The sequence below is a fragment of the Octopus sinensis genome, linkage group LG1 (assembly GCF_006345805.1).
Source record: "Octopus sinensis linkage group LG1, ASM634580v1, whole genome shotgun sequence".
NCBI classification, from domain to species: domain Eukaryota; kingdom Metazoa; phylum Mollusca; class Cephalopoda; order Octopoda; family Octopodidae; genus Octopus; species Octopus sinensis.
In genome coordinates, this window is record NC_042997.1 from 97,504,191 (window position 1) to 97,516,534 (window position 12,344).

Sequence of the window (12,344 nt, forward strand, 5' to 3'; positions counted from 1 at the left end):
ACATGGTTCTGCGCTCAGTCCCACTGTGTAACACTTTGGACAAGTGACTTCTACTTTAGCCCCAGGCAAACAAAAACCTTGTGAGTGAATTTAGTAGATGGAAACTAAAAGAAGTGTCATATATGTGTGTGTGTGGGTACGCACGTGTCTGTTCACCACTGCTTGACAACCAGTTGTTTGATGTCCTCCATAGTTAAGCAGTTCAACAATAGAGACAGAGTGAAAAAAATTAGTCCCGGGGTCAAGTCATTTGACTAAAGATTTTTCAAGGCAGTGCCCCAGCATGGCTACAGTCTAATGACTGAAACAAGTAAAAGATATGTAACAAAGTACTGGGATCAATTTAATCTACTAATTCTCCCCCAATAATTTTTGACCTCATGTCTTTGTGAGAAACAATTATCATCATCGGTTTGCACTGTGATTGGTGTTACGAAGGGCATCCAGCTGTAAAAACCATGCCAAAACAGACACAGAAGTATGGTGCAGTCTTCTGCCTGGCCAGCTCCTGTCAAACAGCTCAACCCATGCCAGTATGGAAGGAGGACATTAAACAATGATGGTTATTATTAAGGTGGGAAACTGACAGAATTTTTAGAGTACTGAACAAAATGCTTGTTCAGAATTCAAATCCAGCTGAGGCCAACTTTGCTTTCTATCCCTCCAAGGTTGATAAAATAAAGTACCAGAGTATCAACTAATCCTCTCCCTTTAAATTTGCTGGTCTTGAGCCTAAATCAGAAAGTATTAACTTGACACAGCTATGCAGCTTACCAGTCCTTATCAAACCATCCAACCCATACTAGCATGGAAAGCCAATGTTAAATGATGACAAACTGGCAAATCAGTACTGGACAAAATGTCTTGTATATCTTCTAGAACTTTACACCTTGAGTTCAATTCCAGCTCAAGTCGACTTTACATTTCATCCCTCTGAGGTCAATAAAATGTGCTACTCAAGTACAGGGGTCGATATAATTGACTAACATCCTCCCACTCAAAACTACAACCCTTGAAACAATGTGGCAGGGATGTGGGTATGTGTGTGTAAACAACTGGCCATTTCTAGTTGGCTGGAAGGATTACTGTAACTGATTTATGATACCCTTCTAACCGCTTACCATGCAATCACAAAAAATTATCATCCAAGTCAACTGTCACCAACAGAATGACTAACATCCTCCCACTCAAAACTACAACCCTTGAAACAATGTGGCAGGGATGTGGGTATGTGTGTGTAAACAACTGGGCATTTCTAGTTGGCTGGAAGGATTACTGTAACTGATTTATGATACCCTTCTAACCGCTTACCATGCAACCACAAAAAATTATCATCCAAGTCAAGTGTCACCAACAGAATGAACATACAGTGTCCATAAAGTCATGGTGCCATTTAAAATACTTGTGTCTTCATAACTATACATGACAGAATTTGAAAAAAGGATAAGAAAGAAGGACCAAAACTTTTTATTCACCTTGTTAATTTTCAACATCATCATTATCAAAATCAATCAACATCAATGGAAATTGTAGCTGTTTTACCAGCACCGGTGGCACGTAAGAGAACCATCCGAATGTGGCCGTTGCCAGCACCGCCCTGACTGGCCTCCGTGCTGGTGGCACGTAAAAAGCACCCACTACACTCATGGAGTGGTTGGCATTAGGAAGGGCATCCAACCGTAGAAACGTTGCCAGATCAGACTGGGCCTGGTGCAGCCTTCTGGCTTCCCAGACCCCAGTTGAATCGTCCAACCCATACTAGCATGGAAAGCGGATGCTAAACGATGATGATCATTACTTATATAAAATGAAATACAATTCAGTAGTTCTCGGAAAACACTTTCCAGCTGATTTTCAGTAACACCTTCAATTGCATCAGTTATCCTTGTTTTCAAGTCTTAGTTGAACGAACAATACTCTTCACATGTCCCCATAAAAAGAAATCCAGTGGAGTCAAATCTGGTGAATGTGGAGGCCAAAACAATGGTCCACCACTTCAAATCCATCTGTTAAGAAATTTCTCATTTAAAAAACTGCTTAAAGTGACAAGGTGCACCGTCTTGTTGAAAACTCCATTCTCTATCAGTTCTAAATTTTTAAGCTTAAGAATGAAGTATTTTTGGAGCATTGCACCTTGACTTTATGGTCAATCTGTATTTTAACCAATGATAAACAAAGTTAGAATGAAATCCAAAGACCAATAACTTACTCTCAGCCAATAACATGGGACATTATTTGTCAACATTTCATCCTTATGTTTAAGAGGCTCTAAGCAACATTCGTTTATTTAGGGAAAGTCTTATAATTACCAATGCCAATGATACAGTATTCTTTTATTCATTTCAGTCATTCTGACTGTGACCATGCTGGGGCACCATCTTAAAGGGTATTTTAGTCAAGGAAATCGATCCCAGCACTTACTCTGCGTAAACTCAGTTCTTATCCTTTCGGTCTCCTTTGCCCAAAGGCTAGGTTACAGGGACATAAATGCACCAACATCGGTTGTCAAGCAATGGTGGGAGTGTTTGTCATAAACACCAACACAAAGACACACACATACAAATATATACATATATATACAATGGATTTCGTTTTGGTTTCTGTCTACCAAATCCTCTCACAAGGCTTTGGTTGGTCTGAGGCTATAGCAGAAGACACCCAACGTACCACACAGTGGGTCTGAACCCAGAACCATGTGGTCGGTGAAGCAGCTTCTTCACCTAACAGCCAAGCCTGAGCCAATATAAACAAAATGTTTTAAAAACTCTACTGAACGAAAGAACATTACCTTTTTGAGCGATACATGCTAATACTGTACATCAGAGGGCTTCTCTTGCGCATCACCACATCATCATCTGTTGTTGTATCATCATAGCAACTGTCTGTACAAGTGGCTAACAAATGACTGCCACGCTTGTTCTAGTAAAATAAAAATAAATAATCAAGAAATATAAACAAAGGCTATGTTAAATATAACAAAATTCATTCCTTCACAAATCTTAAAAGTGGTTATTGTTGAGTCAACTCCATTAAAATATAACTGTTTGGGAATATTCTACAGGATTCTGTTATATTCTTTTACTTGCTCCAGTCATTTGACTGAGGCCATGCTGGAACATCGCCTTGAAAGGGTTTTAGTTAAACAAATCAACCACAGAACCTATTTCTTAAGCCTAATATTCTATTGGTCTCTTGATGAACCACTAAGTTACAGGGACATAAACACACAAACATTGGTTATCAAATGGTGGAGACAAACACAGATACACACATTGAGACATACATCAATGTATGTATGTGTGTGTGTGTGTGTGTGTGTGTGTGTATATATATATATATATATACATATACACACACACACAACAGGCTTCTTTCAATTTCCATCTACAAAATCCACTCACAAGGCTTTGGTCAGCCCAAGGCTATAGTAGAAGACACAAGGTTCCACGCAGTGGGACTGAACCCAAAACCAAGCTGCTTACTGTATTCATGTTTTGAACTGCATAAGTATATTGAAGTAGCCATGTATGAATGCACATCATAATCATTTAATGTTCACTTTTTTCATGCTAGAATGGGTCAGATGAAACTTGTTGAGGCAGATTTCCTATAGCTGGATGCCCTTTCTGTCACTAACTCTGACTTCACAAGATTGTAAACAAAAGACTACTTGCATGATGGTGACATGCATTTGACAACTACCATGCCAAGTGAAGACAAAGAGACAATAACACACACACACATTCATAGTGACTAGGTGCATGGACAGGTGGTAGAATGTTGGGCTCACAATTGTGAAATCAGCTAGATTCCTGGAATGGGCAGCAAACATTTCATTTCAGATTGCTCAGCAATCATTTCGACATCTGACATGTGACACACTTGTGCACCTGTACAGCCAACATTGATTTGATGGAGGGTGTGAGCTTATATGAACACATTTGATCATTGGTGTGGTTGTTATGCAAGAAATTACAGAACTCTCATCTGTTAATAAAAAAGTTCAATATATATCTATATATATATATCTATATATATATATATATATATATATATGTTCAGTTAGAGGGTAAAATAGCCCCATTAAAGGATAAAAATATATCTAATGAATTACTGGTTCATTGCCTAGTATGTTTTTGTGAATAGTGATATTCATAAAAAAATAAGTATAAATCTTGGTTTATTCAAAATAAAATTCAGAAAATGGAGATGTAGCATTAATACAATTCATCAACTGCAAAAATCCAACATACTCTCTTACAGTTCAGATTATATTAATGCTACATCTCCATTTCCTGAATTTTATTTTGTATATATATATATATACCATCATTTAACATCTATATTCCATGCTGGCATGGGTTGGATGGTTTGACAGGAACTGGCAAGCCAGAGGACTGCACTGAGCTCCACTGTCTGTTATGGTATGGTTATTTTTTTGACAGGTGAATGGCCTTCCTAATGCCAACAACACAAACATACAGGCATTTTTTCAGTTTCCATCGACCAAATCCACTCACAAAACCTTGTTTGATCTAGCGCCATAGAAAACACTGGTGCAAGGTGCTGTGCAGTATGATAGAACCTAAGAAGAATGGGACAAAAAAAAAAAAAAAAAAAAGAAAAGAAAAAAAAACCATCACTAACAGCTGATTGAATTGGGGTTGTTTGGGGTCTATTGTCATCTGTATCTGAGTCCAAAGCATCATCAATCAAGTCGTCCACACTTGTGGTTCCCATAGATTCCATCTCATCACTATCGTAATCTTCATCCAAAGTGTCGTCAGTGCTGTCTATATTATCATGGGGCTGGTATTTGCGATTTTTGTTTTTTTCCAAATGCTGTTGGCGTTTGCCCAGTTCAATAATATTAGTGGAGCTTTCTGTTTGCAGAGAAAGCTTATATTGTTGACGCACAGATTCTGGCACGAAGGCACTGATGCTGACATCATCACTCTCATCATTGTCGGGATGGGACATGCTGTTGTGAGCAGCTGCAGCACGGCATAGGGCTTCGTTCTCTTCACTGCTGGAATAATAATCTTCCTCAAAATCTTGCTCCATGTATTGTAAGTCTCGATGAGACTCGAGGGTTCTTTCTGCATCAGTCTCATCACTGATATCATCAATGCTGGATTCTTGATAACTGTAAATAAAGAAAAATAATCAAATTAAATAATAATAATAATCCTTTCTACTAAAGGCACAAAGCCTGAAATTTGCGGGAAAGGGGACTAGTAGATTACATTGACCCTGAAATGATGAAAGGCAAAGTCGACCTCGGGGGGAATTTGAACTGAGAATGTAGCAAATAAGTGAAATACCTATTTCTTTACTACCCACAAGGGGCTAAACACAGAGAGGACAAACAAGGACAGACAAATGGATTAAGTTGATTGCATCGACCCCAGTGCGTAGCTGGTACTTATTTAATCGACCCTGAAAGGATGAAAGGCAAAGTCGACCTCGGCGGAATTTGAACTCAGAACATAACGACAGACGTAATACCGCTAAGCATTTCGCCCGGCGTGCTAACGTTTCTGCCAGCTCACCGCCTTTAGTGAAATACCACTAAGCATTTCATCTGGCATGCTAATGATTCTGCCAGCTCATCGCCTTCTAAAGTAATAAAAATAATAGTAATTCTACTATAGGCATAAGGCCTAATAATTTTTGTTTCAAATTTTGGTACAAGGTCAGCAATTTTAAGGGAAAGGAGTTAGTCTATTACATTAATCCCAGTGCTCAACTGGTACTCTGTCTCTCATCCTTTCAGTGGTTGATAAAATAAATTGACTATGGTAGGACTTGCATTCAGAACAAAGAGCTGGAAGAAATGTTGCAAAGCATTTTCCAAAATGCTAACAATTCTGCCAGATCATCACTTTAAGAACAATGATATCTGATTTAGGTACAAGGCCAACAATTTTGAGGGAGGGATGTTTTTTGATACCATCAGCCCCAGTACATGACTGGTACATTACTTTACTGACCCTGGAGGGATGTTTTGTGCATGTCACTGTGGTCCCACACTATCAAGTTTGATTTGATTACTTCACCACAAACCTTCATCGATTCGAAATGTCTTCTATGAGTATGGTTCAACAATAATTCAGAACAGTCTTTCAACCAGAACTGTTAGCATACTGGACAAAATGCTTAGCGGCATTTTATCTATCTTTATGTTTTGTGTTCAAATTCCACCATGGTCAACTTTGTCTTTCATCCTTTCAGGAGCAATAAAATAAGTATCAATTGACCACTGGTATAGATTTAATCGACTTACCCATTCAACTAAAATTGCTGGCCATGACAAAATTTGAAACCAATATTAAGGAAGTGCAAGATAAAAACAAACAAATTTGTAAAATAGAACACTTACTTTCCATATCCATAATAGTCATCTGAACTTTCAAAGCTGTCCTCAAAATGAACTTGCTTAACTACACTCTTCAAAGGAGTATCCCCTGGATTTACTAGAGCAGACTTCTTTTCGGGGACTGCAGAATTCTGAGGGGCTGCAACCAGTTTGAATATACTATTGTTCTCCCCAGCAGAAGCAGTAATCGTGGAGCTAGTTGCAGAGGCTGTGGTTTTGCTTTGTCCTGGCAGTGGTGGTGGTGGTGGTGGTGGTATTCCACTTGTTGCTACCATCTGTCCAGTCTTGTTTTCATTAGGTACAGTTGCTAGAGGAAGAAAATAATACAAATTGTAACATCAACAGGAGCTGATATTCCAAGGAACAGTAACACACTTCTTTTTTTAACCATATTACAATGAATGGTTTTGTTTTGTTTTTACAAATGAATCTAAAGGGATGGAACAGTGACTATGATCTTTGCAATTCCCCTAAAACTTGTAGATCTGAAGATGAGTAATCTGGGAAAGTAAAGACTGGTTTAAATGTGGTAACTGAATGGTGAGTTACAGTAAGGGGATTGAAAAGAAGACATAGCCAGTTGCATACCATCTGTATTGTGATGGTAAGCAGCTGGCTATCTCAAAAGCAATAAACTGTAAAATTAACAGCTAGATAGATAATGTGTAGCCAAGAGATACATATATTTAAGGTCATTTCCAAAATTTCTATTGATAGCTATAATCCACATTCATTCCACCACTATTCCCAGTTTATAGAACAGGTATCAAAAACACGAAGTAAAATTCTTTAAAAGTAAGAATACTCACCAGAAGGTTCACCGATATCACTTTCTTGGTTAGATTTCTGCAACATAAAATTTAAAAAAAATTAAATTAACCCACATTTTATATATATATATATATCATCATCATCTGGAGAGCTGTATCAGGCTCATAAATATATATATATATATATATATATATATATGTAGTTGGCTGAAACAGTTGATACCACTCACATGTTGTCTTCACACTCTGGCATTAATACAATTTTATGCTAAGATACTTAATTACGGTTAAAGGTATGTATGGCAAGGAATTCATAGACAGTTGTTAAGAATGTGAAAAAATTAATCCTCACATCAAGATGTTGATATTATAAGTAACAGTAATATAATTTATGTAAAAAGATTTTCTTCGATGGAAGTAATTATTGAAGAAGCCTTAATGACTTTTTATTTTGAAAACGTAATATTAAATCAAAATATTTCGGTCCTCAAACAGATATTGACCTGAGTCAAAATTTCTGTAATATTTTGGTAACTTATTTGCTTTATCTGTCAAGTTACAGCAAAACCAGCTTAGCATTCAAAGTAGGGGCCCATCACGTTGCACTGTTTGAAGCTACCTTCCTGCCACTTCTCCCATCTCACACTAATACCAGTTCTCCTTTGAAACAAAAAAAACTCCTTCACTGAAGCTTCCACCTCCTCTTGATTGATGAAGTTTTGCGAGCACAGGAAGTGAACAAAGGACTCATACGAGTAATAATCTGAGGGAAATATTTTTCTGCAATCCTAATGTGCATAAGCTGTGGTTAAGCAAGGGCCAGCTTCCAGAATCTGTTGCCAAATTGGGTGTTTCAATCATAAGGCAATGCTCTGCATTTGTTGGAATTATGAGGGGATAATTCTCTACAAATTCACTCTGGATAGTCGAACCATTGATGCCAACCTATACTCAGAACAGCTGGAGTAGATGTAAGCCATTGTGTGGCAAAAATGCCCAACATTAGTCCAACACAAAACAAGCAAGACAATAAGACATCATACCATTTGAATTACCCAGAATAAACTGAGAACTTGAGGGAATAAAACTGATGCCCCACCCAGCATATAGTCCAGACCTAGCTCCCTTGGATTATTACTTGATCCGATCTATGGCTCACTTCCTGCACTTGTGATGCTTCATCAACCAAGAGGAGGCGAAAGTTTCTGTGAAGGAGTTCTTCACCTTGAAGGACAGGAAATGGCAGAAAGGTGGCTTCAGATAGTGCAGCACGATTGCCTCTACTTTGAACACTAGGCTGCTTTTGTTTGAACTTGATAAATAAAGCAAATAAGTAACCAAAATATTGCAAAACTTTTCACTCAACACAACAGATTTACTAAATTTGTAAACCACTTGCATATATCTGTCATTTAGCATGTTTTGTCAGCTTTCAAAAGTAATGTGCAGAATACAGTACAAACACAGCATTCTTTTGGAGTCAAATGAACATACTTAGACAGCAGAGAAAGAGAGAGAGGGAGAGAGAGAAAGAGAGAGTCATTAATTTGCTAAACTTATTTACCTTCTCCGAAGGTAACTTAATATAGCATTTTCAAAGCTTAGTTAGTAACTGTACTGACACAATGAAAAACCCCAGATAAGAAAAACAAAAGATGAAATTATTCAACACAACAGAGTTGATAAAGGGAAAGCAAATTTTAATGGCAGAAGAATGCAAGTTAAAAAATAGAGGATAACATAGATGAATATAAATATAAAAGTACACATTCACAATATATATATATATATATATATATATATATATATATATTTCCAATGGAGCCATGGTGCCAATTCTTTGCAGGGGAGGTACAAAATCACTTAAATTGTAACTCTCAACAAGCCAAAGAGGAATCCTCTATGTTGTTGCTCAACTTACTAGAAGTAGCAGTCAAATCTCCCTCAAACTATACTTTATTGCCTTAAAAAAAAGTTTAAAAAAAACATTGCCAATGCAGTCCATTGCATAAAAGTAAATATATAAAAACATTCACAGCTGGAATGCTTTTGATGAAGGCAAACTTAGGATAAACATCAATTCTAATTATAATATACAATATTAATTGATGAAAAAGTAAGAAGACACTCACCACAGTGTTATCTTTTAAGATACCATTATGCCATCGATTTTCAAGTACTTTCAGCTCAGCCATTCGTTCCTGTCGAATTTTTTCAGCCATTGAATGAGTGGTGGTACTCTGTTGAGTTTCAAACAAGCGCTGTTGAATAGCTTTCATGGCACAGCTGGCTTTTGAAGGGCTCAGAGGCTTAGATTTAGATTCAATAGAATTGGATCTGACAACAGGAGATTCGAATTTCCTTGACATTCCAGGAGATTTGGGAATATTTGCAGACACTGGTCTCGAAGGTGTTGTAGTAGGACAAGGTAATGTAGTACCTTTAGGCTTAATCATTTTGTTGGATTCAGTACTCCCACTGGCAGTCACCTGTTCCCATGCAGACATGCGAGCATTTACTGGATAAGCAGTTGGTTCTTTCTCAGTCACCGCTTCAAGAGTGTTGACTTTCTTTTGCCATTCAGCCATTCTTTTAGAAACCGACTGGCTTGTTGGTTCAAAACTCTCACGGCGCTTGTTACCCTCTTTATTTCTCATATTTACAGGTTCAGCTGCAGGAGTATTATGTGTTGCTGATGATGGTACACTAGACGATACGCTGTTAATCTGCACTGAAGAAGAACCTGATGACTGGGAAGACTGTTGATTGCTAAATGCAGATCTGTTTTGTTTTGGTGTAGATGAAATCCCTAGGCTCTTCTCAAGTTGAGCAACTTTTGATGACAAGTTCTGGCTGCATCTATTGCCCATAGGGGTAATGGTTTTAGAATTTGGCTGAGTATTTTCACTTTTAGAAGGACTTGCTGGACTTACACAGTTAGTTTCTGTTGCAGATACTTTCTTTGACCATTTGGCCAATCGCTCAGAGACTGGTTTGTTAGTTGGTTCATCATCTGTGGTTTCTCCTTGAGTAAAGGAATCATTAAGCCCCCGAGCATTAACAGGTATTTCACTGGGAATATCCTGCAAATGGTCTTGACCACTACCTTTGGCAGTATAAGGGTTCTTTTTGTTGTTTCTTAATGGCTTCTGCTGCCTTGACATTGTCTCAATAGCTGATTCTAAGTCATCACCTGGAATAAGACGTGGAGCAACAGGTGCTGGAGATCTTGGAGTATATGAAGGACCAGGAGACTTTGAACGCACTGGCAGAGGTGTTGCAGGTGCAGATGCCATGGGTGCAGCAGATTTGGAGCGAGGAGACCTCATATGAGGGGCCACTGGAGCAGCAGTCCTTGACCGAGAATTTCTAGTTTCCAGTTGCCCCTCAGTAGTCATTGGTATGTCACGTTCCCTGTCAACTAAATGAACTGAGTTGGGTCGACTAAATAAGCAAAAAAAAGAAAAGAAAAAAAAAAGAAAAAAAAAAGAAAAGAATCATTATGTCTGACACTTAAGACTTATATTTTTTCAAATATTTTTAACATATGTTGTTTTGTAGCATTATTTTAATATTTTTAACATATGTAATTCTGTTTGCATGGTTTGAATATATCTGCAAATTCAGACACTTACATAAATTTTTAAAGAACTTTTCTGAACAGAGATATACAGTAATACCCTTGTAGGAGCTAAACTACTCAGTTGTGAAATGAAGATGAAAACTTCAAGAGTCAATCATGAATCATGTCAATTTCTCATTCAATCAAATACAGTTTTTGTCAAACAGCTATGTTCAATGAAGAGTTGAAGTTACAAAGCAGAGTGCATAAAGATTAATCTCTTCATCTATGTAATTACTTATTATCAGTGTTTGAACATGTTAAATGAATATATCTAGACAGTTTGGTTGGGATCCCATCTCACATAATTCTTACTAAGTTTAGCTGCCACTCTTTATCTAAGCCAAGGAAAGTCTTATCCTACTTCAGACTACTACTGCAGGTTCCCTTCCTCTTTCACTCTGCCTCAATACTATGAAATCTCTTAGCAGCAGCATGGGGAGATGTGGCTCTTCAGCCATAGTGAGTGACCTGCCTAGAAAGTAAGACACTGAACAAACTCAGCAGCATGTGAATTAAGAGTGGCTCATATTGCATGGAGAAGACATGGACTTTGCAAGCTGCAGTGGAACACCACATCTTGTACATTAATAACTTTCAATAATAATTGATACAATGTAGGAGAAATTAAGTGTTGCTGGACACCTTTCTGGTGCCAGTAGCATGATAAAATTCCGATTGTGGACACAATGACTTCTACTATGGTCTTGAGTTGAACAAGCCTAGTGCATGAAATTTGGTGGACAGAAACTAGCTTGTCATATTTGTATGTATGTGAACTTGTGTGCATAACCTCATCTTGATATGTGTAGATTAATTGCAATCAAAACTAACCTTCATACAAAAGGTGTAATATGTTCACAATCTTCTGTGGAAGCACTCCCCAACACTTGTTCTTCATGTTTGCTCCTCATCTATTCCCCATTTTTAACTATCCTTCGCTCTGTTCACACACTTGTAACTTCTACCCACTCTCAGTCCCTGTTCTATGCCCACTCCTCTTCATCTTATATCTTTAGGGTCTACCCTGACACTAACACTTTTATCTCTCTCTCTCTAGCTCCATTCTGGTTACTTCCACCCATTCTTCCATAATGTGAGATGCCATGTAGCTCCCAATTTCTCATCTCCTAACATGAAGTTGCCTTTCTTAATTGTAGCCTCACTCAGTCAAGAGATCTTAGTCTTGAGAGCGCCACAGCAAACTCACTAGTACCAATGTCACATAAAAAGAAATATCTAGTATACTCTGTAAAGTGGTTAGCATTAAAAAGGGCATCAATCTGTAGAAACCATGTCAAAGCAGACACTGGAATATGACAGTCCTTGGACCTACTACATCCGCTCAAACTGTCCAATTCATGCCAATATAGAAGATAGACATTAAAAGACAATGATAGTGATGAGGCTAATGTACTGATTTCAAGATCAAACAATACTTCAGGAATTGTCTTAGGTCTTAAAATTAATCGCATTATTCTGCTTTCCATAGTAATACTACTACTAGCTGGAAAATGCATATAATATTCATAATACAGTTGAACAGGTGTGGCTGTGTGATAAGAAGCTTGCT

General features: G+C 37.7%; 1 protein-coding gene across 2 annotated transcripts in view; it reads right to left on the reverse strand.

The window, feature by feature from the left end:
- The window catches only part of LOC115216844 (anillin), a 41,977-nt gene that overhangs the window by 16,453 nt on the left and 13,180 nt on the right, over positions 1-12,344 (reverse strand). The window contains exons 5-9 of one of the 2 annotated variants that reach the window (XM_029786421.2): positions 9,282-10,593; positions 7,189-7,225; positions 6,383-6,686; positions 4,648-5,146; positions 2,789-2,919 (exon numbers count right to left, since the gene is read on the reverse strand). In XM_029786421.2, the coding sequence (XP_029642281.1) occupies positions 2,789-2,919; positions 4,648-5,146; positions 6,383-6,686; positions 7,189-7,225; positions 9,282-10,593 (2,283 nt within the window). Of the gene's footprint in view, positions 1-2,788; positions 2,920-4,647; positions 5,147-6,382; positions 6,687-7,188; positions 7,226-9,281; positions 10,603-12,344 lie in introns of both variants that reach the window. The other variant, XM_036503134.1, reaches the window with a different exon arrangement.